General features: G+C 40.9%; 1 protein-coding gene across 1 annotated transcript in view; it reads right to left on the reverse strand.

The window, feature by feature from the left end:
• Window positions 1–953: 953 nt before the first annotated feature.
• NFE2L3 (NFE2 like bZIP transcription factor 3) overlaps window positions 954–26,483 on the reverse strand; it is a 38,712-nt gene continuing 13,182 nt past the window's right edge. The window contains 11 exon segments of the mRNA XM_048837202.2: window positions 954–2,848; window positions 2,850–2,867; window positions 2,869–3,108; window positions 3,110–3,145; window positions 3,148–3,189; window positions 3,191–3,769; window positions 6,214–6,317; window positions 6,736–6,823; window positions 8,168–8,211; window positions 8,214–8,340; window positions 26,151–26,483. Coding sequence (XP_048693159.2) covers window positions 2,519–2,848; window positions 2,850–2,867; window positions 2,869–3,108; window positions 3,110–3,145; window positions 3,148–3,189; window positions 3,191–3,769; window positions 6,214–6,317; window positions 6,736–6,823; window positions 8,168–8,211; window positions 8,214–8,340; window positions 26,151–26,483 — 1,941 coding nt within the window. The 3' untranslated portion in view covers window positions 954–2,518.

A 26,483-nucleotide genomic window follows, 5' to 3' on the forward strand; every position in this document is an offset into this window, starting at 1 on the left:
CTTCAACCCTCCAAAGTTTTGTCTTCAAGGCTAGATCAAATCTTAATAATTCCTTCAGAGATGCAGAATGGGACTCTGCTAATAAGTCACCTTTTGAGAAATCGAAAATACTTGTATAGGAGGAAGCGGCCTGTTCTGTCCTTAATATTAGATCTTGCCTAGGAGCCAAACCTGCTGCTGGCCACTTCCGGGGCACAGTGCGGTCCGTGGTGCCAGGACAGGCGGGAAGCCTGCCTCTGCACGCCAGCTGTGCTGCTGACCGGGAGCCACTGGAGGTAAGTCTGTGCCCCAACCCTGTGCCCCAATCCCCAGCCCTGAGCCCCCCAAACCCAGAGCACCCTTCTGCACCCCAAACCCCTCATCCCAATGCCTGCACCCCCAGCCCAGAGACCTGGTCCCCAACCTCTTGTCCCAGCCCAGAGCCCTCTACCACATCCTGAACTCCTTATTCCTGGCCCAGCCCTGAGCCCCTCCCACACCCCCAAACCCCTCATCCCCAGCTCCGTTGGATCACGGGCATCAACAATTTTCTTCAACTGGGTCCCCAGGAAAAAAGCTTGAAAACCACTGTTCTGGGAGGTGTGACAGTTGTCCACTAAAAACTTGGACATATATAGCAATTTTTAATGCACAAATACAGTGTGAATGGAGTATTGTATAGGAGCAGACTGTTACTCTGTCAGGGGTAAGTTTTTTGCATTATGAGGAAAGTAGGTACTTGGTTAACAAAATATGAATTGATAGCCTTGCATCTGCTGCTCTAATTACTGTAAACATAGCTGTAGCAAATTTAACACTGTAGATTCGTGCCATGATAAATGGCATACCTTCGTCCAATTTTTCTTTGAAATAGAAGTCATCTTGGCATTTCCTTTGTATGTACAGCATCTTACTACTTTCGTATAGCACTTTTCTGAGTTACTGGACACTGCTGCTGTGGTGTGCTTATACTATTCCTTTTTTTTTTTTTTTTTTAATGAACAAAGTCCTAATTTTTGTGTTAGGATACCAGATATTCACATAACTACATTCTGTATCGGATGCTTATAATACTTAAAAGGTAACATTTTTGGTGTAAGTTCTTATCTCACCGCTACATACTTATTTCTTAAAATACCTTTTCAGACCTGTTTTAGGATATGTATAAGAAAGGGAAAGTGATCTATTGTGAATAAGGATGTAAATACCTTTGCAGATTTCATGGCACAGATAAATCCACTAAAGCTAGCATGTCTTCACTGTATGCAATCATAAGGCAAGTAAAATAGTACAGTTGATTTTACCTGGGAACATTTGAGAAAACTCTTGGCAAATCTGACCTCTAATTTGTTTTTAAACAGAATTTTTAAGGTGTTTACAAAAGATTTAATTTAGAACAATGTAAAAACTTAAAAAAAAAAAAAAAAAGTAATTTTCCTTAGGATAAAAGAGAAAAGTCAAGTTATCCAGACTTTAAAAAGACAGTAGATAGTACATTACATATTTGAAAACATACAAATCATAGGAAGTGTCTGATTCACCACTGCATTCTTTCATGTTTACATAGAAAAGTGAATGGTGTAATAGTGGCATAAGACTAGGGTAACAGATTGTACCTGCTTCAACAATTTCAATATGTACTTAGTGGAAAAAATGTCAAAATAAGTATAAAATTAATGAGCAATCCTAGTTTGCTTGAGACTACAAGTGTTTGTGTATGTGTATGTATATATTTTGTGGGAGAGAGGAAAAGTCTGAATAGCCTCCATGACCTCTTCAGAAAACTAGTACAAAAAGTATAATTTACACCCACAGAAAAGAGAAATACATAAATAATACATAAAACTACACAAAATTTAAGCCAAACCTTTGCAAATCTAAGCCTTCAGCTTTTTAAAAAAAAACTCTGCCAGTGCTAACAGACTAAATCAAAATCTAAGGCTTTACCTTCCAAGAGTCACGTACTTAGGAAGGAAAATACGTTTTTCCCCCTCCATTTGCAACTCCTCTCAATTTTTGTGCCGATCCCCCACCCCTTTTTTTTTTGCATTGATCCTTCAATTTCTCTACCAAATAGGGAGAACTCTCCTAGTTCCGACTGTGACAAAACTTATATACCTGTCTGCCCCCTACAACCCTTTTTCCATACAATTATATCAATGTAATATTTATTTGCAAATACTGTGTGCAAACTCATTTTAAAGGCAATAAATCCACACTAAGTAGAAATTATACTTCTGCTGGTGGCCTGGCATCCTCCAGTAACTCTAATTACATCTCAACAGCTCAGTCAAACTAGCAGGTTTTTACTGCTGTAGCTTCTAAGTGTTGACAATTTATTTATATATAAAAACTATCCCAATAATTAAAGATGCAGGCCACCTGCACAAGTCTCAAAATACTAGTTTGGGTCTCTCTCTTTTTTTTTTTTCTTTAACATGTTCATAAGCATTCTTGGCCTCCAGCGTTTGTTACTATCTCCCTCTCCCCCCCCGGTCAGCAGAATGAGTTCTAAATAATGTAGTGATCGTAATATTACTTATTTTTGTTTCCGTTCTTCTTGGTTATCTTGTTTCTGTTCTGATGTGACTGGTCTCTTAGGTATTATCAAAATGCTGCCATTACTACCACAATGAAGAGCATACTGGCTTGGATTAACAGGTCTTCCCTGGTCATCCCTTAACCTACTGAAAACTACATGATAAAGGTCACTTAGTTTTTGCTTCATAAGACTAATTGATTTATTACACTGAAATTTCTGCTTCTTAAGGCTCTCTTTTTGGGCATGAAGCTTGCACACATCCTCTTCCAAGTTCAGGATCACATCTAGTTTACATTTGCGGCAGTTCTGAGCAGCAACCTTGTTTTTTTCCTTTTCGCCTTATGTCACTTATGTATAAGTGATATTTCAGTATCTGTCAGATAGAACTTTGATAACAAGTTGTTGAACGCATCAATAGGCATGCTCACAATTTCATCTACAGCAAATGGAATTCTCAGGGCTTTGACATGGCTTTCATCATGGCTAAGATTATCTGTGCTATTGAGGCAACTGCCCTTTACTTTCTTTGATTTCCTAGATGATGAAGAATGATGCTCAGAAGTGGATGCTAATTCATTTGGCAGCTGCCAAATAAGTGTGGTTATGAAGAATATGTTGAAGTGGGGGGACTCCCCACAATAGTCTGAATCGCTTTGATAGTCCATATTGGCAGTGTTTACTATGCTCTGGGTAATGACCCCCTACAGCTCCTAAGCCATCATGGGAAGTATATTCTATATTGCTACTGTAGCCAACAGCACCTTCATTGCAGATTGAAACAGAAGATAAATCAGAATTGCTTGAAGAGGTTGTGCTCTGGCTTGAAAGTCCAGAATCTGAGTCAGGTTTTTCAAAAAGCTGAGAGACTTCCCTGGGATCAAAACCTTCCAATGCTAATGCCATTAGATTTATCTCCTCAAATATGTTCTCATCAAGGTCTGAAAGAAGATTCTGGTTTGTTAGGTTCCTAATGTCAATAGATGGTAATAACCCCCAATTAGTCCCATGAAGTAATGATTCAGGGTTTATGATGCTAGAATTTAAATGCAGAAAGGAATCCTGTCTCTGTATACTCCTTATTTCTGGATTTACCCTAGTGCTGTGGTTTGATCTCAGTAACATAGCTTCATGGAGGCTGACATCATGGCTAATAGCCTGGGTCAAATTTACAGTGTAGTGAGAGGATGATGAATTCATGCCTCTACTACTACTGCAAGCAACAGGTTGAGTAGCTCCCAGTGAAATTTCCTAAAAGGAAATGGAAAAAAAATACAGAATCAGCAACTTTTCACTCACTCACTCACTCTCACTTTTTTTTCTTTCAGTATTCTCCCTACTATTAGAAAAGTTTAGTGCTATTATGGATTCTATTACCTGATCTGGAAGCACTATGTCCTACTTGCACACAGGGTCTATCTAGTCTACGACTATAGAATTTCCCACAGACTGCATCCTTTAGCACAGAATTGTGCTCTAAAATTTAAGAGATTAAAAACATGAGCAGAGTCCAACCACTACAGTGCCGTCTTCCTAAATCTGCCGACAGCTTGAAACAAGCTGTGTGAGTTATGAACTACCCCATTCAGCATAATGGCTTGATAAATGGTCCTGTTTAGTTTTAAGATGTCAACATTAGCTATTTTACTGATCATTCTGGAAGACATACCCTGAGAGTGAGAGACAAGCACGTTGACTGGATATGTCCTCATTGCAGAGAGAACTCAGGTGAGCGGTACCTAATAGAGCCTAGCCCAGGCAAGAACAGCCATGCTGCAAAGCTTTAGTCAAATTACTGTGTCCTGACTGGTGCTGCACTCACCCATGTGTGTTGCTGGGACTTCTGGGGGCATGTCCCATAGTTCTTTGTACTTTCACAAGCTGAGCTGTGAATGGTGGGAGAACATGTCTCCCATTTTGGGCAGCTGGGGGTGGGCGGGGGAGAGGGGGGAGTTGTGAGAAGGCACTGAAGGACCAGCATTCTAGTGGCTTAGCCTGAGTCTTCCCTGCAAAATGGGCAGGGGTCCAGCCTCAATGAAAGCATCACTTGGACTTTAGTCTATACAGAAGGATGGACAGTTAGCCCAGTTTGAAAGCACCATCACGCTTGGGTCAGATATTTGAGTGTGTGGATTGTAAAGGTGTTAGCGGTAACACCTGAGTAACCGTGTGGGTTAACTGTACAGTAAAGACACACCTTTAAACTGCCTGCCTTCTCATCCACTAAAACAGTCCTCTCTCCTGCTGTCAAAACCTCCAGGTTACGGTCTCCTTCAACATTTATATATAAAACTTCTAGAATTTCCAGCTAACGTAAAATAGGGGGAGGCAAGATTGTATTATTCATTATCATATTGAATTCATTATTTTCTTTCAATATAAATGAAGCTGCTGCATAACCTCCAATTTCCAAGTGCTAGATTGCCAAAGAAGCCACGGACCTTTGTCATGGCATTTAGATCCTTACTGTTGCAGAGTCGACAGGCCTTGGTTATATTTTGTAACTCCTAATAGTACAAAATAATTATAACAGATTGTAATGTCCTGTTTATTGACTCAGGCTCTAGCACTCAGTGTAGCTGCTCTGATTTTTATCAAGTCCAATGTTCAAAAAAATAGTCTTAAGACTAACTGAAAGCTGGTGGGTGGTTTTTTTTTTTTTTTTTTTTTTTTTTAAATGAAGTAGCTTTAAGCCCCAGACAAGATCTGGCCAATGTCATTTTAAGCCACATTTTCTTTCTTGGGGGAGGGGGGGAACAACTTGCTATGCGAAAGACTTGGGCAAGCAGGAAAGACCACACTGCACTCTCACTGCATGCAAAATACTATCAAATGCACAAATTAAAAAAAAATTTGAAAAAATATTTTCCCCCTTTAATCTCTGTTACATACCAAATGTTAGTAACATTTATGGAAAGTCAGACAAAATATACTTTGAAATGTAAAGTAAGGTTTGAGAATTTAGATAAAACTCTGATTCCTTTACAGCTTCATTTGACGAACAGTGCTTCATTGTGAATATATCACAGTACATAAAGATAACACCTTTAGTAACATAGGATTTTTAAAACATTAAAAATTAGCTGAGAAGTGGGACGAGACCCTTTTATCAAATAATGAGGTTTTAATATTTTTCAGATTTATGTCCTCTGATATTCAGATTTCTGTTTACATGCTGAAGCTATGCCTGTCCCAATATTGCATATTTTGAGGGCCTATTTCTGCTTTCAGTTATGCAACTGCAACCCCCTTTGCAAACAGTGGGATTTACAAACACATAACAGAGCAAAATTAGACCTACCCACTGGTCCAGTTACAGAACCAAGTCTGGAGCCAGAAGCTGGATTTGAAACAAAAAGTATTATGAATAAACTAACAAGCATATAACAGGTCATCTCTACCAGAACAGGAAAATGTTAGGTTATGAAGTTCTGTCTTATGGTTATTTAGGGGGATGGTAGGAAGGATTTGTTTAAAGTCCGATGACAGATGCTTGGCTCCATCATCTAGCTGGAGTCAAAGATGTTCTCCACCTCACCAACTGTGAAGTGAATGTCAAGGTGTCCCCACAGTTAAATCCTACATATTTTCTCTTACAAGTGGGCTTATCAGACTGCAGCTCATTAAGCAAATAATCTCAGATGCATTTGCACAAATCAGGTGTGTGTATATATAAAGTTCTCTGCTACGCTTACCTGTAACTCAGGTGACCGAAAAAAGTCTTGCCATGTTTCTTCTACGGAGTTATCACATACTAGCCCTGCTGTAGACTGGGAGGTAGAGCTGGTGTTTTCAATTTATGCCCTTAAAAGAAACAGAAGTTTTTTTTCCAAGATCTGTTGTTATTTTTTTAAACTGTTCGCAGTTAAAAGGCCCACGGTTGCTAAACACAGACTGTGAAAATACTGTCATGAGTATCCTGTTTTACATAGATAAACTGTCTTGTTGAATATTACCAAGGGGCACTGGGAAGAACTGGAATTTTTAAACAGTTTTCAAATGATAAGTTATGTAATTTTACAGATTCAGGAAGCAGGTAAGTAATGACTATGCTAAAAGGTAATGACCAGAGTAGCTTTTTACAACAGAGTTTTCAGATAAATTACTGAACTGACTTGTGACATACTCTCTGCTTACTCTTTAATTAAATGGACTATCCCAGTTATCCAACTATGCCAGTTATAATCCATTGCTAATACAGCTGCGAGTTTTCACATTTACCTCTAGTGCATTTTCTGTCGGTGATGTCAGCAGCAGCAAATAGTCTCCCAAGAAGGGAGAGGAATCTATGGAATTTCTGTTGCTCTGCAGTGGAGGAAACAAAAACACTTTTTGAAAAGCACAATTCTTTAGAGACAAACAAGTAAAGTAAGGGGTGCGGGGGAAGGGAGCACAGTCCCTTCTCTGCTAAAAACAGAGGGAGAGCTCCCTCTCCTCCCACTCTGGTTTCAGTCCAGTGGGCTCTAATCATCAGACACAAATGAGTGCAAGTTAGCTAATGCAGATTCAATGGTTTGTAATTTTAAGCAAGGGTCTGAAATATAAAAACTTAAGCAAATCTTGACTTTCTATCACATCCCCACCATCACGCAGATGCCACACTAGCAGTCAGTGGCATCTCTAGGTTGAAGTTTTAGGTGGAACACTGTAATCCATTAAAATTTAAGGTGTCCCTCAAGCCCCTGATGGGGCTGCTAGAAGTACAAAAGAGCACAGGTGCTCTCCTTAGCTTGCTGCTGCTTTGGAACAGTGCAATATGGTGAAGTGTGCTGGAGCTGTTAACCCTGCATGGAGCCATCGTCTGGAAGAGAAAATGCTATGCTGTTAGGAGGGGCAGAATGATCCTATAACTAAAAGCATCACTCCTGCCCCACAAATGGCGCACTTGTGCTTTCCTCCTTGACAAAGTTGCACCCACCTGACAAACAGTGGGAACACATTTGAAGCCTCTAAGTCCAGTAAAAGACTGTAATAATAATATAATATACAGACTGGGTAATGACAGGCAGGGCTGCTGGCGAAATAACTGGAAATTAAATTCTCAGCTCTCTTGGAAAAGAAGCAATCCCTTTATTGCAGATTGCAAGGAGACATAGGCCACAAGTGCTCACTTGACTTTTTAAGTCCGTGCTTTAGTGTAACTGTAAAATGTGGCAACCTTAGTGTAACTCCCCCCCCTTTTCAGTATACAACAATACTTGGATATTGGCAACCAAGTCATCCAAAATTTAATCCTCTAGGGACGAATCCTACTTCAAACATTGAATCCTGTGGGCATACAGCACCATCTATACCTTGATAAACCACATAGTAAAGTGAAAACATAATTTAGCATCCTTGTCTCAAATATTTATGTGCCTAACTTTGAAAGCCTGGAGAGAGAAGGTCTGCTATCTTCAGAACTAGAATAAATAGAATAGAATAAAAACTAATTTTAAGATGACTGATTTTGGAAGGATTAGAATGTTTCAAGGTGAAACCATATTTGTAAAGGGAGCCTAACTTTTGAGAAGAAGAATGGGGATGTCCTATTTAGAGTATCATCCAGACATTGCCTCTTTACTAATTTTCCTAATAGCACTCACAGAACGAATGATAAACCATTTACCCAGGGGTTATGTGGGTTTTTTTTTGTATCATTACACTTACCTCAGTGTTAGAACCTGTATTTTCTCTCTTCCCCCTCAGTTTTAGCCTTTTTTTCCATTTTCTTCATCATTCACCTGCTTTATCTTCTCCCCGTCTTGAGATTCTGATTGTTCACTTCCTTTATGCAGATAATAGTAATCCAAAGCTTCCTGACCAGTTTTCAAGTCTACATCCTGAAGAGTCAGAAAAAGTATATTCATGCCAAAAATAATCTTTAAAAAGACACCCCTGCTTAATTCAGTCATATTATATAATTTCCAGTGAAACATATATCTGATCATATATAAATGTCATAACATGACAAGCTGAGAATAGGACTGAAGTAGGACAGAATCCTGCATGTGTAATACATTAATGTACGCTCTGTATCTCCAGTTTTATATGGGGATACTGAACCTCCTTATGGTATAGCTTGACATTCTTCTGCTTCACTCACCAGCAGGGGGTAGTTGAATTGCATAGAGCTGCAAACGATGACCCACAATTGCACTGGACATAAAAGCAGACACTACCATAATTTTTTAATATACAAACATGCTAAGCTGTGACACACAAATTACATGAAATTGTGCTCATGGTGATATGGCAGGAAGGGGTTTGCAACTGCTATTACAGTAACTATTTTGTTTCCATGTAGGCAAAGTCCAGGACGGAGGGGGTCAGAATAGTTACTTTTGTAATTGTCTACATATGACTTAAAACTCCATTGCACGGTAGATACATTGTGACTATATTCCATCCCAGTGTGTTATTGTGGAATGTCATCCAGAAGACACTGAAAGCAAAAACTTTTCAATATTCTGAAATCAGAATAATGTTGTTTCTGGTGTTTGAGACACGCATACTGGAACTTTCAAATGAGAACTAAAAAGACAATGTCTACAATGGATAACTCCATTCTCTAGAATGGAATGTTCTGCAACAGCAGAAAAGGTAGGTTCATATTGAATAGCAAGTGTTACCTTCTCTGTTCCAAAATCATATGTTGGAGCACCATGAATTTAGGTTTAAGGCTTTATTGATCCCCAGACATGAAGTGTATAAATTCTCCAACTTGAATCAGTCTCTCTCCTATATAAAGCTTTTTCTGAACTTCAAAAGGTGTCTGTTTTTTTTTAAGTACAACTTGATACAAAACATAATCAAAATCATCTGAAATGTCAAGAAGCTAAAAACATAGAAAGACAAAGTATTTTAAAATATACTAAATGTTCTTGGGAAACAAAGTAACTTAGGACCCTAATTTTATTATATGACTTTTGAAAAAGTTGTAAGGGAACCCTTAATTTTAAAAATAGACTTTTCCAATGGTAAACTGGCATCAAGTGCATTAATCAATTCCTCTGATGCAAATCTTTATCCAGTATATAATATACAATTCCCAGATACTAATAAGGAGACTTCAATATAACTGTAACTGAGAAAATAGCCAGATATCTGGAACTGATCAGAGAACTTGCTTGTTATGAACAAAGATCAGGAAGTGATTTGTTTTTCCAAACACTTGCAAATTTTTCAATATAAATTTCCCCCCCTCCGTAATGGAATGCCAGTGGAAGGCAGTTTAGGATGTGAGATTTTTAGTCTGCAATAACTAAGGTCTTGTTCCTGCACATGCTTATGAGTTCAGTGGAGCTACATCTGGTGCATGCAGTTATTCACACACACTAGTGTTTGCATGATCAGAGCTAAGTCTTTCATTCTAGAAAGAACTGGCCTATATTTGACAAATATTAATATAATTCATTACTATCTCAATCAAAAACTGAGATCTAAAATCAGGGGTAAATAGGTATAAAAACCTGCAGCAGCTCCCCTGGTCCAGCAGGTGTACAGCATGTTGAAAGCAATACAGAGTGCTCAGCCCCAAAGAAACAAACAGCCTAAAAGTGCTCAGCCCCAACAAACAGCCTAAAAGAGCAAATCCACCCCCCCCCCCCCAAGAGCAACCTTTCTGGATGACTGAGGAGTGGCATGAAGGAATCTTTAGCTTGCAGGATTACAGCCAAAACGTGGTATCCCGAAGGGTAAGCATAAATAGAAAATTATGAATGGGGAGGCAACATAGCATCCTCAAGATTCCTAGCAGAAAAGTAAAAGTTGCAACCTCATCCCGTCTCAGGGGGTGGGGTGGGGCGGGGCGTGGCGGAAATCGGCCACAGCAGCTTTGTGAACAGTAATGGACACGTGTTTGCAGTGTAGATAATGCAAAGCATTTGAAATTGCATTAGCCTACAATGGACATATGCAACAGCTGATAGCCTGCTATAAGCCTATTGTGGAGTTAGGCTAGCCTTTAACAGCTGTTCCATCATCAGGAAGACAACTCTTTTCTGATGCTTCAGAATGGTTAGTTCCTTTATAAGGGCAAAACCAGTGGTCAAATATTTCTACAATCTATAAAAGTCAGTAGTTTTCATACCTTTACTGTCACCACCAATTCAAAGATAGCTTTCAGATCCTTTCCTATCACTTCAGGAGGCCAGGACCAGTTTAGGCTTTAGCGTTCACATCCAATGAGATCAATGGGGTGGGAAAGTTCACACTTCTCAGAGCCATTGTTTCAGATTGTCCGCAGACTCAGGAAGACAACTCTGCAGGAGGCAACATTCAGTTCATATTTGGAAGATTTTCTATACAACCATAAGGGCTAGAGCCATATCATATTGCCTCTATATAAATCTATGGTATGCCCACATCTTGAATACTGCATGCAGATGTGGTCGCCTCATCTCAAAAGAAAAAAAAATGTATTGGAATTGGAAAAGGTTAAGAAAAGAGCAACAAAAATGATTCAGGGTATGGAACAGCTTCCACATAAGGAGAGATTAATAAGACTGGGACTTTTCAGCTTGGAAAAGAGACGACTAAAGTGGGATATGATTGAGGTCTATAAAATCATGACAGGTGTGGAGAAAGTAAATAAGGAAGTGTTAGTTACTCCTTCTCATAACATAAGAACTAGGGGTTCTAGAACTAGAACACCAAATGAAATTAATAGGCAGTAGGTTTAAAACAAACAAAAGGAAGTATTGCTTTATACTACGCACAGTCAACCTGTGGAACTCTTTGACAGAGGATGTTGTGAAGGCCAAGACTATAACAGGGTTCCAAAACAACTAAAGTTCACGGAGGATAGGGCCATCAATGTCTATTAGCCAGGTTGGGCAGGGATGCAAAACCATGCTCTGAAGTGTCCTTAGCCTCTTTTTGCCAGAAACTGTCAATGGGCAACAAGGGATGGATCACTTGATGATTACCTGTTTTGTTCATTCCCTCTGAAGCACCTGGCATTGGCCACTATCAGAAGACATGATACTGGGCAAGATCAGTGGTTCTGATCCTATTTATCATTGTGGGCCACATATGCAGCTCTCTATGTATTATGTAGGCTGCAGCCACATAATATATATACTACCTGTATGGCCCTGAGGATGTCACATGGGCTGCAGCTGTGTGCTGATTGGGCTGTAAGCGGCCCACAGGCTGGGGGTTGAGAACCACTGGGACAGATGGACCATTGGTCTGACCCAGAGTGGCCATTCTTATGTAAAGACTTACTCTAAAAAACAAAACAAAAAACAAAACAAAAAAACCCTTCAGATCTATAGGTTTCAGAGTAGCAGCTGAGTTAATCTGTATTTGCAAAAAGAACAGGAGTACTTGTGGCACCTTAGAGACTAACAAATTTATTAGTTAAGCTCACGAAAGCTTATGCTCTAATAAATTTGTTAGTCTCTAATGTGCCACAAGTCCTCCTGGTTTTTTTTTTTCAGCTCTACAGGTTCTGAAAATGCTTCATCATGTTGAACAGGTTGAGTGTTTGACACCTCTGGATTAGTGCACTAAGCACAATGCTGAGAGCCAGGGAATCCCAAATTCTGTTCTCACCTCTGACACTTGTTGATTTTAATTACACTAGACAATAGAATTTGGGAGTGAGTCTGGTTAGTGGATTAGGCATCAGCCTTGCATCTAGGAGACCTGGGTTCTTAATCATGGTTGTGGCATTTGCTTGGTGTGCAACCTAGGACAAATCACTTAAACTCTCAACTTCAGTTTACTAATCTTTAACATTGAAGTAACAATATGGACTTAGTTCATAATTAATGTTTAAAGAGTTGAAAGTATTAAGACACAGGTGGGAAAGAGGTCTCATCTCTAGTAGCAGCAGACAGTACAAACCAGCATTCACTGCCTTTAATTGCTTCAGAGCATGCATTTCACAGTGAGTCAGACGTTCCAAACTCGGCCCTCAGTTATTTGTGGACATTGTTTTTATTGCTGGTTATTCGCTTTCCATTATATTTCATTCTAAGCCTGGATTGGAAATATTCACTCCATTGTTCTTGTTAATCTGTGTGTTGTTTTGCTATGGGTTTTTTGTCCCTTTTCCTTTGTAAAACTATAGATAATTTTATCAAAGATTAAAAATGGATGTTAACAGATTTCTCAAGCTACAGCTTGCTCTTAAGATAACATGCATTCTCTGTCCTGCTAAATTGATTTTTTCACCAAGTTCTCTACACTTTAAACAAAGTCAGATTGCACTTTACACAAGTTTACACCACACAGTACAAGACAGACCTGTGCAAAAGAGCTACAGATACTGGTTACACAACCAGCAGTGTCTATTTTACTATGCTTTGATTAAGTAATAAAAATATCTAGTTCTTATACAGCTGCTTACTATCTGATTACTGCTGCTATTTGTCTGTGTACTATCAAGTCAGTTCTCTACATTCATAATGAAACAAAACATCCTTTTTTCCTCAGACACAGATGTTGGATCATATTAAAGAAGTCCTGTATTAAAATCACAAATGAGTTTGATTCCCCATAGTTTAAATTCCAGGGTATTACTAATTAAGAGGAAGGTCTCTTGGTTTTTGGCTGCTAATTGTGTTAGTACATCCTAAGACAGAATCTATTCTCAAAGCAATACTTTGTAACAACAATAACTCACACAGAGAGAGACTCAAAGCGATACTTTGTAACAACAGAAACAGCATACAGAGACTCCCCGCCCTTTTGTTGTATTTATCTCGCTTTGTTAACAATTATGATTAAAACAGAGATAGAGGATGTATGTGGATGGATGCTTGGTGTTGATAATAAATGAATGATCAGGGAGGTGCCAGTCTAAGAATCCAGTGTCGATCAGCCGAAGAAGGCGTCAAGTGGAAACAACCAGAGGACCCCGGAGGGCAGCTGGAATCCACCCAACAGCCTCAAGAATGGGAGAACCAAAGAACAAGATAACATCTGGCAGCACGGAGCCATCAGGACTGTGCCATCTGCTGACTGAGTCAGCAACAGCATGATGAAGCAATTCCCATAGACTGGCATAGGAAGAAATTCCTATAAAAATGGACTCTAGAAACTGAGAACTTTGGGGTCCAATTCTGCAAACCAACTTCCAGGAGCATCAGATGAGCATCTGAGAAGGCCCTGCTCCCTCCTCATGTCCAGGCCACCTGGCCAGTGGCTTGGCACGAGCAACTCTAAGGCTGATAACTATGATGATAACCTTGCAGAACCTGTGTGTGTGTGTGTATGAATGAATGCACGAATAAATATGAAATTGAATGGAATGTTTATAGCTATAACTAACTGCTTACTATGATTCTTTCTGTATTCATAATAAATGTGGCATTTTGCCTTTTCCCCTTTAATAAGATCCTGCTGGTTTTTATTTTATTGGTATAACACAGACATTTAAAGTCCTCTGAAAGGGACATTATCCTTTGAAATATAATCACAGTTTAAAAAGTTTGGAAGATAAAACAGTAGCACAGGAAATATCAGGATTATGACAATCAGGCTGCCTTGGATTACATATTTTATGTAATGCTATGTCTAGGCATTTTATTAAGATTGCTAAAATTAGTCAAGTGAGTTATTTAGGCTAACCGAATATTACATCCGTGGTTTCAAATGCTGCACCTGTTTAACATCTATTATTATTTTCAATATCTCAATCCTGAAAATTTACTCTGGGCTGCAAATAGGCACACGCTATTGAAGATACCCTTGTTGGCTTCAGAACAGTCATGACAGTCTATTGGATCAAACAAACACTTGGGGGCTGGGGAGTATTTACACAGCACTGGGTCTACTATGTCAACCATCATGTTTACTTGAAAACACACTATTAAGTGTGTGTATGCAATATGTCACACACATTTATACATACGACTCCTCCCCCCGAATGCAAATAGTGATGGACAGAATTAGAAGCGAAATACATAGCGCTATGGTATTTTTATTAACTTCCTGCAGATTTGTAAACCACTCAAATTCAGTTACCGTATAGTTCGTAACTTGAAAAATCACTGACATCCCTTTAAAACATTCAAAAGTTAGTCTTTTAAAGCATTTCTAGAAAATATTTAATAGACCTTTAGGTTTTCAGTCGAAGTGTTCGGGGCTGCCCAGGGTGGGGGGGGGGAGTGGAAGTGGGGCAATTTGCCCTGGACCCCGCAGGGGTCCCCACGAGAGTTTTAGATGGCATTTCGGCGGCAGGGGGTCCTTCAGTGCTGCCGAACACACCCGGAATGAAAGACACACTCCGGGTCTTCAGCAGCAATTCGGCGGCAGGAGTCCTTCTACTTCATGTCTTTGGCGAAGTGCCCCGAAGACCTGGACCGGAAGGACCCCCGCCGCCAAAGACCCCAGGCCCCCTGAATCTTCCAGGCGGCCCTGAAAGTGTTTGGCCTTGCATTGGCCCTCTACACCATGAGTTAATTTCAGCCTGAAGGAAGAACTATTAATAGAAAGGATGAAGTGATGTGTAAAATTGATTTTGTTCTGTGTTTGTGCAGTGCCTAGCCCAATAGGAGTCATGGACCAGGAAGCCAGGTGCTACAGTAATACAAATACTAAATAATAAACCTTGTGAACTGTACAACAGCTTGTTTATTTACTATTCTCTTCTAACCCACTGATGCATCCCTTCAAACTGTATTCCCTCCAGAGTTCTCTTCATCCACTACCTATGAGCAAATCTACAATAGAAACTTTTGCCAGTATAGCAATGTCAGTTAGGGGGTTGATTTTTGACAACATTTCTATACTAACAAAAGCCCTCATGTAGTTGCAGTTATACCAGCATAAGAGTCTTTTGCGACTATAGCTTATTTTGCTCACCGAACCGGTTTAAGCTATACAGGCTTCTACATGCAATTTTTTGCCAGCATAAGAATCATAGAATATCAGGGTTGGAAGGGACCTCAGGAGGTCATCTAGTCCAACCCCCTGCTCAAAGCAGGACCAATCCCCAATTAAATCATCCCAGCCAGGGCTTTGTCAAGCCTGACCTTAAAAACTTCTAAGGAAGGAGATTCTACCACCTCCCTAGGTAACGCATTCCAGTGTTTCACCACCCTCCTAGTGAAAAAGTTTTTCCTAATATCCAACCTAAACCTCCCCCACTGCAACTTGAGACCATTACTCCTTGTCCTGTCCTCTTCTACCACTGAGAATAGTCTAGAACCATCCTCTCTGGAACCACCTCTCAGCTAGTTGAAAGCAGCTATCAAATTCCCCCTCATTCTTCTCTTCTGCAGACTAAACAATCCCAGTTCCCTCAGCTTCTCCTCATAAGTCATGTGTTCCAGTCCCCTAATCGTTTTTGTTGCCCTTTGCTGGACTCTCTCCAATTTATCCACATCCTTCTTGTAGTGTGGGGCCCAAAACTGGACACAGTACTCCAGATGAGGCCTCACCAATGTCGAATAGAGGGGAACGATCACGTCCCTCGATCTGCTCGCTATGCCCGTACTTATACATCCCAAAATGCCATTGGCCTTCTTGGCAACAAGGGCACACTGCTGACTCATATCCAGCTTCTCGTCCACTGTCACCCCTAGGTCCTTTTCCGCAGAACTGCTGCCTAGCCATTCGGTCCCTAGTCTGTAGCTGTGCATTGGGTTCTTCCGTCCTAAGTGCAGGACCCTGCACTTATCCTTATTGAACCTCATCAGATTTCTTTTGGCCCAATCCTCCAATTTGTCTAGGTCCCTCTGTATCCTATCCCTGCCCTCCAGCGTATCTACCACTCCTAGTTTAGTATCATCCGCAAATTTGCTGAGAGTGCAATCCACACCATCCTCCAAATCATTTATGAAGATATTGAACAAAACTGGCCCCAGGACTGACCCCTGGGGCACTCCACTTGACACTGGCTGCCAACTAGACATGGAGCCATTGATCACTACCCGTTGAGCCCGACAATCTAGCCAACTTTCTACCCACCTTATAGTGCATTCATCCAGCCCATACTTCTTTAACTTGCTAACAAGAATACTGTGGGAGACGGTGTCAAAAGTTTTGCTAAAGTCAAGAAACAATACATCCACTGCTTTCCCTTCATCCACAGAACCAGTAATCTCATCATAGAAGGCTGTGTCTTCATAAGCTGTGTCTACATTTCTAGTGTAGACCGTTAATCCTCACTTTCCCATCTACAGCCCCATCGCCCTCCTCTCTCCACCTCCACAGTCCTTCTGCAAGTCTTCTTCTCCCATTTCCTCAGTTTCCTCTCCTCCATCTTTCTCATTGACCTACACTTTGACTTCCAGCCTGTTGACTCCTCTAAGGCCATTCTCACTAGGTTCTCTGCCAAGTTCAAGGACCTTTTCTCTAGCCTCATCCTGCTCAAGCTGTCTGTTGCCTTTGACTAACAGTTACTCAGTCCTCCTTGGGCTTTTGTAATTCTGTGCTTGACAGGATTCTCCCACTCTCTTTCCCTTGGTAGCTTCTCCTCTCTAATAGAGTCTCTCAGGGCTCCCTCCTCTTCCTCTTCTCCTACAACACCATACCCCTGAGCAAACTCATCCATTCTCATGGTGTTAATTACAGTTTCTATACTGACAACTCCCATATCTACCTCTGTTCCCTATCCTCACCCTCTCTGTTCAGTTCTACATCTGCAAGTGTCTCTGGACATCCTGGAAGAAATATAGTCCCTCCCTCAGGCTGACCAAGTGAACAAGGAACTTCTTTTCTCCTTCACCTGTCCTCCTCCCCAAAAATATCCATCTTCCCAATCCCCTCTTTATCATGGTCAATAATGCCCCTGTTCTCCCAGTTGGTAAATCACACAACCTTGGTACTATATTTGACTGCTCTCTTTCCTTTTCCACTACTCCCATCCACGCTGTCACTAAATCCTGCCAGTACTTCCTCTATAAGAAAATAACTTACCTTTCCTTACCATCCTTACTGCTAAAACCCTGGTCATTTCTCATGTCAGCTACTGAAGTCTCTTTCTTTGATCCTTTCCAATTAGCAGTGTATCCTTCCAAGTCTATCTAACTTGCTGTAGAAAAGTCCTCTTCCCTGACCACTGCTCTAACTGGGTCACCTTCTCTTTGAATCACTGGTCCTGACTGCTGATCTGCTTCTACATCAAATTCAGACTTCTTTGACCTCACCTTTGCTCCTGTTTGCATTTCATTTCCTGCAATTCGCCCCCTAGCCTCCGCCTCCCTGGCATGCCTCAGCACTTCCCTGACTCTCTCCCATAAATAAAAGGAGTACTAGTGGCACCTTAGAGACTAACCAATTTATTTGAGCATAAGCTTTTGTGAGCTACAGCTCACTTCATCAGATGCATTCAGTGGAAAATACAGTGAGGAAATTTATATACACACAGAACATGAAAAAATGGGTGTTATCATACACACTGTAAGGAGAGTAATCACTTAAGATGAGCTATTACCAGCAGGAGAGCAGGAGCGGGGGGGTGGGGAGGGGAGAAAACCTTTTGTAGTGATAATTAAGGTGGGCCATTGCCAGCAGTTAACAGGAATGTCTGAGGAGCAGTGGGGGGGGGGGAATAAACATGGGGAAATAGTTTTACGTTGTGTAATGACACATCCACTCCCAGTCTCTATTCAAGCCTAAGTTAATTGTATTTTCCACTGAATGCATCCGATGAAGTGAGCTGTAGCTCACGAAAGCTTATGCTCAAATAAATTGGTTAGTCTCTAAGGTGCCACTAGTACTCCTTTTGTTTTTGCGAATACAGACTAACACGGCTGCTACTCTGAAATCTCCCATAAATGCCTCTTATGCACCTCCTACACCCAGAGTGCCCTCCCACATTTTTGAGGTTGCATTGCACACATCAAGACACTTCCCAAGGTTTAGCCCTACGACTCTGACCCCCACTCTACTGTTCTGGCCCTCTTGCTTCACTTGGCTCTTTCAAGCCCTAGACACATTGCGGCTTGCTGTAAGACGCACAATCAGAACACACCATCACCAAGTCTTGGGTCCAGCATTAGTCAATATTTTCATTCATGGCACAGAGAGCATGCTTATAAAATTTGCAGATGACACTAAGCTAATAGAGAGTTGCAAGCACTTTGGAGAACAGGATTAGAATTCAAAAGGACCTTGACAAACTAGAGAATTGGTCTGAATGTGACAAGATAAAATTCAATAAAGACAAGTGCAAAGTACTTCACTCAGGGAGGAAAAATCAAACACACAGCTACAAAATGGGGAATAACTGGCTAGGCAGTAGTTCTGCTGAAAAGGATCTAGGGGTTATAGTGGATCATAAATTGAATATGAGCCAACAATGTAATGCAGTTGTAAAACAGCTAATACTCTGAGGTGTATTAACAGGAGTGTCATGTGTAAGACAGGGGAGGTAACTGTCCTGCTCCACTCAGCACAGGTGAAGCCCCAGCTGGAGTACTGTGTCCAGTTCTGAGTGCCACACTTTAGGAAAGATGTGGACAAACTGGAGAGAGTCCGGAGGAGAGCAATGAAAAGGATAAAAGGCTCAGAAAAATCTGACCTATGAGAAAAGGTTAAAAAACGGTATGTTAGTCTTGAGAAAGGAGGACGGCAGGGAAGGGAGGAGGGAGAACACCTGAAAACAGTCTTCAAATACGTTAATGGCTGCTATAAAGAAGATGACACTCAATTGTTCTCCATGACCAATGAAGGTAGGACAAGAAGTAACAGGCTTAATCTGAAGCAGGGAAGATTTAAGTTAGATATTAGGGAAAATGTTCTAACTATAAGGGTAGTTAAACTCTGGAATAGGCTTGCACGTGTTTGCAGTGTAGAAATCCCTATCATTGGAGGTTTTCAAGAACCGGCTGGACAAACACCTGTCAGAGATGGTCTAGGTTTACTTGGTCCTGCCTCAGTGCAGTGGGCTGGACTTGATGACCTCTCGAGGACCCTTCCAACCCTGCATTTCTATGATCATATATTGTTACCAGCAATATGAATTTAAGAATTGCATTACAAAAACCAAATCTGCATTACTTCGCTGAAACGACAACACTTATCGGAAAAAGCAATTATACTGTACAATTCAAGTAGTTCTAATTCCATGTAAAGACTTTCAATAAGTTTAAAATTAGGGGTCAGGCTATATCCTTACAGTAGCTTAGCTCCCTCAACTGCTCTTGCCTTAAAAAAAGATACCAGATTTTATTGGGCACTATTAACCAGCCATATATAATTCCCCTAAAATAAGATCCCCAAACATGGACTTGTAGACAATTATGAAAACAAACAATAACATTATTGAATTAGCACTTGCTTCCTTGACTTTCACAATTTATAAACAATGTAATTAAATTAATAATTAAAGCAGGCATTTTAAAATTGTGTGTGTGAATTCAGTACTTGCACAAGGTACCAGACAAACACAGCCCTGGAAAATGGAGCTAAACTACACAGCAAATCCAGCTTGTGTGTGGGCTACAGCTTTCCCAGCACTGCCTATGTGCCTCACCCCTGAGTTGGACAGAGTCCCATACAGGAGTGAGTCAGGAGTTCAGCTTCAGTCCTCACTCGGGTCTTCAGCATCTCTGCCAAGACTGCCAAATGTCAGGTGTAATACTGGTTTCTGTGATGTTGACCATATAGGCAAGTAATACAGTTATCACAAGGCTCTATATCCCATTACCAGTCTTCTGACCCAAGCAGTCCCCACCTGTTTCTCTTGAATGAAAAACAGCAAACCCCAATGCCTCGGAAAGGAAAGTTCTACTCCAATTCTTGCATCCCACTCCTGCAAACACTTACACGAGAGTACCGTATGGATGTACGCAGTCCCGTTAAATTCAGTGGGGCAACTCTCATGCATAAGTCTTTGGAGAACAGGGCCTTAGGTTGTGAACTTCTTTCTTGGACTTTAAGCTCCTTGAGGCAAGGATTGTCTCTTCCTGTGTGTTTGAGGATAGATGCTATTGCAACATGAATAATAAAAATAACACCATAACTTGCTGTGCTAAGATCTTTAAAACTCCATATTTACATCTTTTAAGGTGTTTTTTGAAAACGGGTCTCTGGCGTTACCTGATTAAAATATGACCATATAGATAATTGTTGCAACCACTGTTATATATTTGCAACAAATCTTGTACAAAATGTGGCATGTAATATGTCTATAAAATGGTTATGATTTGCTGGTTATGATCATGCTATCTGTATGCATGTATCATTTTTGTATTTGAAGTTATGAGTATTGGCTCAAAACCTGGATTTCAAATGTTTGCTCTTGGGGTAACGCCCACAAAGTAGTTAGCCAGCACATCTTGGAGGGACTATGTAAATTAGGTGGCCCATCAAAAGGACACAACTCACAATGGACCACGGGAGACACCCATCTACACTGAATGGACTTTTCTGTGAACTTTTCCATTTGAAGTATAGGTAATGGTTCCCTGCAATGATTAAGCAAAATTATGCATGGACATGTGACTTGCTCATGTGACTCCAAACCCCATCTTTTACCTGTAATTTTCCACTAACTGCTGAGGGCTTTGTTTGAAACAATGGGTATCCCTCCACATGGCAGAAGCTATGAAAGACCCTGCAAACACCTCCATTTTGTCTCTTTTCTGCTCAAACCTCTGAACTATGGACTTCTATTAATGGGAGCATTCTAACCAAGGGACTAAGGTCTTTCCAATGATTTCGAAGCAACCAGAGACTTATCAAGCCAGCAGTTCATTCCATCACTGCTACAAGCCTAATGGACGAACTTTGCATTTATTTTATGTATTTGATTCCTTTAAACAATTTAACTCTCATCTTTCTTTCTTTCTTTCTTTCTTTCTTTCTTTCTTTCTTTCTTTCTTTCTTTCTTTCTTTCTTTCAACCTTTAGATTTTAAATACCAAAGGATTGGCATTAGTGTGATTTTTGGGTAATATCTGAGTTATATATTGACCTGGGTGTGTGGCTGGTCCTTTGGAATCAGAAGAACCTTTTATTTGATGAGATTGGTTTTAAAGAACCACTCATCTTTAAATACAGTGTTTTTGGTGGTAATACAAGGACTGGAATGCCTCAGGAAATTGCTTCTCTGACTTCTTGTTAGCCAGTGTAGTGAAACAGAAGTTTACTTTTGCTGCTGGTTTGGTATATCTTATGGGGGAATAACCACCAGTTTTGGGATGTACTTCTCAGCATTTTCTCCTGAATTTGGTATTCTCATTTGTGACCCATGAAGGCACGGTTACAGTGCTAAGATCTTTAAAACTCCATATTCGCACCTTTTAAGTTGTTTTTTGAAAATGGGTCCCACTCATTCGTTATATAAAATTCCAGCATAACCCAAAATATTATATTCTTTTTCTACCCTGGTCTTGGTCCCTTTCCAACTTTGACTTTTCTCCCGCTCTGCATTCAAACCCCTCCTTTCTTACTTCTTGAGCAAATTTTTCAGTAAGAATCCATGGGACATCAATTTATAATTTTTGCATTGCTACAATTTTAAGTCTTCTGCCTATATAATATAATCGTATGTGTGTGATCCAGGAAAAAAAGACGTACACTTGTTTAACTTTACCCATGTAAGTAGTATTGTGCAGTGAGCAGCCCACTCACATAAATAATGTCACTTTTAACATGCTAAACATAGTTCCATTAAGTTTACAAGGCTATTAGTCATTTATACCATTTTTTACTTTACAAGCCATATTTTTTTACCAGTGCTACTATTTGATTGGTTTGATTAGTAAGGCAACACAACATTATTGTGAAGCCTATATTTTATTACAAAAATCAATTTAATGACAGTCTGGTTCCACAATAGTCAATACCAAGGCTACGCTGATCTCAGTTTGTTGTAAGAAAAGGAGTACTTGTGGCACCTTAGAGACTAACCAATTTATTTGAGCATGAGCATGCTCAAATAAATTGGTTAGTCTCTAAGGTGCCACAAGTACTCCTTTTCTTTTTGCGAATACAGACTAACACGGCTGTTCCTCTGAAACCTGTCAGTTTGTTGTGTAACAATCTAATGCAGAAACACGTACACAGCTCTACTTGTTCTTAAAGACTGACCAGCCTCCATAATACTACTCTGTCTCTTCTCAGAGCACTAAAGAGAAAAACAGGTCAAACTGTACTGTAAATGATTGCATGCCCAGATAGGACACATCAGCAACTGTACTTTTCATTGACATTTTTAAATCCATTTGTCTCTCAGGCCCATGAATATCAAGTTCCCCAAAACTGATATTATCTGATCCATGAGAATCCACAGCATGAACTTTGCTGGCAACCCCACCCCCAGTGCTGGATGAACAAAGTAAATCCAAAAAGAAAAGGAGTACTTGTGGCACCTTAGAGACTAACCAATTTATTTGAGCATGAGCTTTCGTGAGCTACAGCTCACTTCATCGGATGCATACCGTGGAAACTGCAGCAGACTTTATATACACACAGAGATCATGAAACAATACCTCCTCCCACCCCACTGTCCTGCTGGTAATAGCTTATCTAAAGTGATCATCAAGTTGGGCCATTTTCAGCACAAATCCAGGTTTTCTCACCCTCCACCCCCGCACACACAAACTCACTCTCCTGCTGGTAATAGCCCATCCAAAGTGACAACTCTCTACACAATATGCATGATAATCAAGGTGGGCCATTTCCTGCACTTGTTTTTCTAGTCAGTAGTTACCTAAGTCTCTTGACTTGTTTTTAAAACCTTACTAAACCAAACAAACAAAATACTTCCTTTAATCCCCTTACCTAGACTCCAAGCTCCAGTCCTGATTTCTGGTGGGGAATCTAAGGCTATGTCTACACTGCCACTTTCAGCGCTAAAACTTTAGTCATTCAGGGGTGAAACCCCCAACCCTCCCCCAGCCACAAAAGTTTTAGCACTGAAAAGCGCCAGTACAGACAACACTTTATAGGTGGGAGCCCGGTTCCTGGCGACAAAGCCACCACCGCTCGTGCAGGGTGGGCTGTTTTTTTTTAAATCGCTGGGAGAGCTCTCCCCGGCGATAAAGCGTGTCTACACTGCCCACTTCACACTGTAGCCATGGCCGCACTGTAATGTGGGGAGTGTAGACATACCCTAAGAGTGGGAAGCTGCCAATAGCACTGGACTGCTTTTCATGAAAGGCAGAAGTAAAAGCTACAAATTAGGTGAAGTGCCTTGTAATCCTATTTATTACTGCAGCCATATTTTTACAATACAGGTGGCCTTTATTTAACGGTATGGAGATAATCTTTTGTAAAAAGGCTGAAACTTCCCTTCTGTCTTTCATCTTGTGCACAAATGCTGGCCTTGAAAAGACAGCAGGAATTTCCCTAGAGGATGATTCAAAAACATATTAACAAAAGAGAAAATGACCATACATACCATTTTCAATATGTGAGAATTTCCCCAAAATCTGTCTGTTTGATAAGGTAACTACCATAATAGAATAAATATAAAGAGAAAGGGTCTTTAATCCTATGAAAGAGTTTCAAATTACAATACATTTTATGCCTGTTAATTTATTAGGAAGCTAGATAAATTTGCTGGAGAAGACACTAGATTTTTCATTCTAGGAACCCATTTATGTTTCAACTGAAGAGCACTGAGATTTGGGATTCAGTTTACTAATCTCTCTCTCAACCACGCTATACTTTAGGGAAGTAGGGCTCCAGAAAGGTCCCGAGCTAAATTAGCACAGAAAATGAATCATTCCTCACTCCAGTACAAGTGATCCCTTTAGGTTAGGGTGGAGAAACTAGTTCTGCAACTACCTACACAAATAATATCAATACAGTACAGAATCATAACTAAGCTAATCCTTGTGCAAAATCCTAATATTAAGAAAAATTAAGAGAGTTTTTTTACAATATAAGTATTCTTAATAATTAGACAGCATCAGTTGCTGCTGATCACTGACCTCAAGTTATTGAAAAAATCTTAGCCCTCAGAGATTAAAATCTAGTATGCAAAAGTATTGTCATGTAAGTATTATTTTACTTTAGATTGCAAAATATGTCATATATGTTTGCACAACTCAATGTTATTATTCATCTATGTATCACTGCTTGCCACCACGGTATCAGATAGTGGGTTTGTAAATTATTTAAAAATCAAAGCACTGATTCTGCAAAAATTACACGAGTAACTTTACTCCTGGGTGTAGTCCCGTTAAACTGAATGGCTCTACTCACATGCATGAAGTTACATGCATGTTTAACTGTTTTGCAGGATCAGGGAAGTGGATTAAATAAGTTGCTGATGTTAGTAAAGGGACACATATGGCATGTGTCTATAACTGAACAATCTAAGATAAACTGATCATGATTACCAGGTACAACTATATGTTCTGACGTGGTTTATGTCACTCATCAACTACTGTAATAAACCACAGACAGTTTGAAGTGTTTCATTTAGCACTGGTGAAGCTGGAGTTCAGCTCTGGCACAATAAAATGGCTGAGATTTATGGTGACAGTATTATAAAGATATTGACAAGACCAGCTATTAGACAGTGATGTACATATGCAAAAAGAAAAGGAGGACTTGTGGCACCTTAGAGACTAACCAATTTATTTGAGCATAAGCTTTCCTGAGCTACAGCTCACTCCACCACAAGTAGTACTATATAGTGCAGTCCCAGTTTTGATGGATCATGGATAAATTACATTTAAAAGTGTCCATGTGCACACATTAAGAAAATACTTAAAGCTAAGGCCTTAATCCTGCAACCCTGATTTCAACAGAATTTAAAATGAGTAAAGTAAAGCACACGGTTAAATCTCTGCAGGATTGGGTCCTCATGGATATTCATGTGTCCCTGCTTATTTTGTTAAAAACTGTAGTCTGCTTGCTGACCCAGTTGTTCATCAGCTTTTGTTAGATTATAACCTTTGCAGAGCTAAAATTACTTATTTATTTGGTCTACATTACTTACAATCAGTGTGTACAGTTATGGTGCTAGAGTGAATAAAGTAGATAATGGAACCTTGTTATCAGTATAGACTTTTTTAGCACACACCCAAGATCACTTAGAACTGAAGGTCTTTTTACAGACAGCAGAAAAGTCACCCTGTCTCTTCACTTCTTAAAAAAGCTCTGACAGTTTAAGAAGCTGCCTCCTTTTCCTTCCCTTTCCTCCTTTTGTTACAGGATACACAGTATTATGTTCAGATTAAACCTCTGTCTCCTCCTCAGCTGGGGCATCATGAAAGAAAGAAGCATTTTGAGATCCAAGCTTCCTGGAAGTTCAGCATAGGTGTGTCAGCAACGTAACATTTAGGATTTGTCACATTACAGGGGCAGGTGCAAGTTGGGGCATTCAGATCCAAACCAGAACCACCTCCTGCCAAACTTTGTTTTGTGGAAGGGGGGGAGACCAGCTGGTCCTAGCATTCCAGGCCCCTCCCCAGCAGTTCTGCAACACGATGTAATACCCGGTTATTTCATAAGCAGAAAAGGGGAAAGTGTGAGGAGCATCTGCCCTGGATGCATCCTCGAGGTAGGGTGGGGATGTGTGTGTCGTCCCCAGCCCCCTTTACGCTTGGGGTGTCCCCTTGGCAGGCGGGACGCCTTCTCCTCCTCTCCGATCTGCAGATACCCGCTTTCAGCCGCAGAAGGTGCGCGAAGGGGAGGCAGGTCTTCTCCCCGGCCCTGTCGGTCCCCAGGCTACCTCTGGACTCCAAACCCCAGGCGCCGAGCGATGCTCTGTGTCCTCCCCTGCCCCTTACCTCTAGGGTAGGACAGTCCCTTCCCCCAGGACTGGGCTCGGCTCCGAGGGCTGCTGCAGCTCCTCCAGCCCCTTCCTCCTGGGCCTGCTGCTGCAGGCTGCTCCCCCGGGCGGAGCGGGGGCGGCCGGGGCCCTCCTAGGCACCGCTCTCGCTGGGGGCATCTCCCCCGGCGCCACTGACTGGCGAGGAGGGGAGCGCCCCATTCTCCTCGCCGGCCACGGCGTGCACCAGCCAGGCGTCCAGGCGGGTGCGGGGGATGTAAGGGGCCCCCAGCGCCCGCACCTCCCGGAGCAGCAGCAGCCGGTCCCAGTCCCGCTCCGGGCTCTTGGGGTG

This window comes from Caretta caretta, chromosome 2, assembly GCF_965140235.1.
Source record: "Caretta caretta isolate rCarCar2 chromosome 2, rCarCar1.hap1, whole genome shotgun sequence".
Classification (NCBI taxonomy): Eukaryota; Metazoa; Chordata; order Testudines; family Cheloniidae; genus Caretta; species Caretta caretta.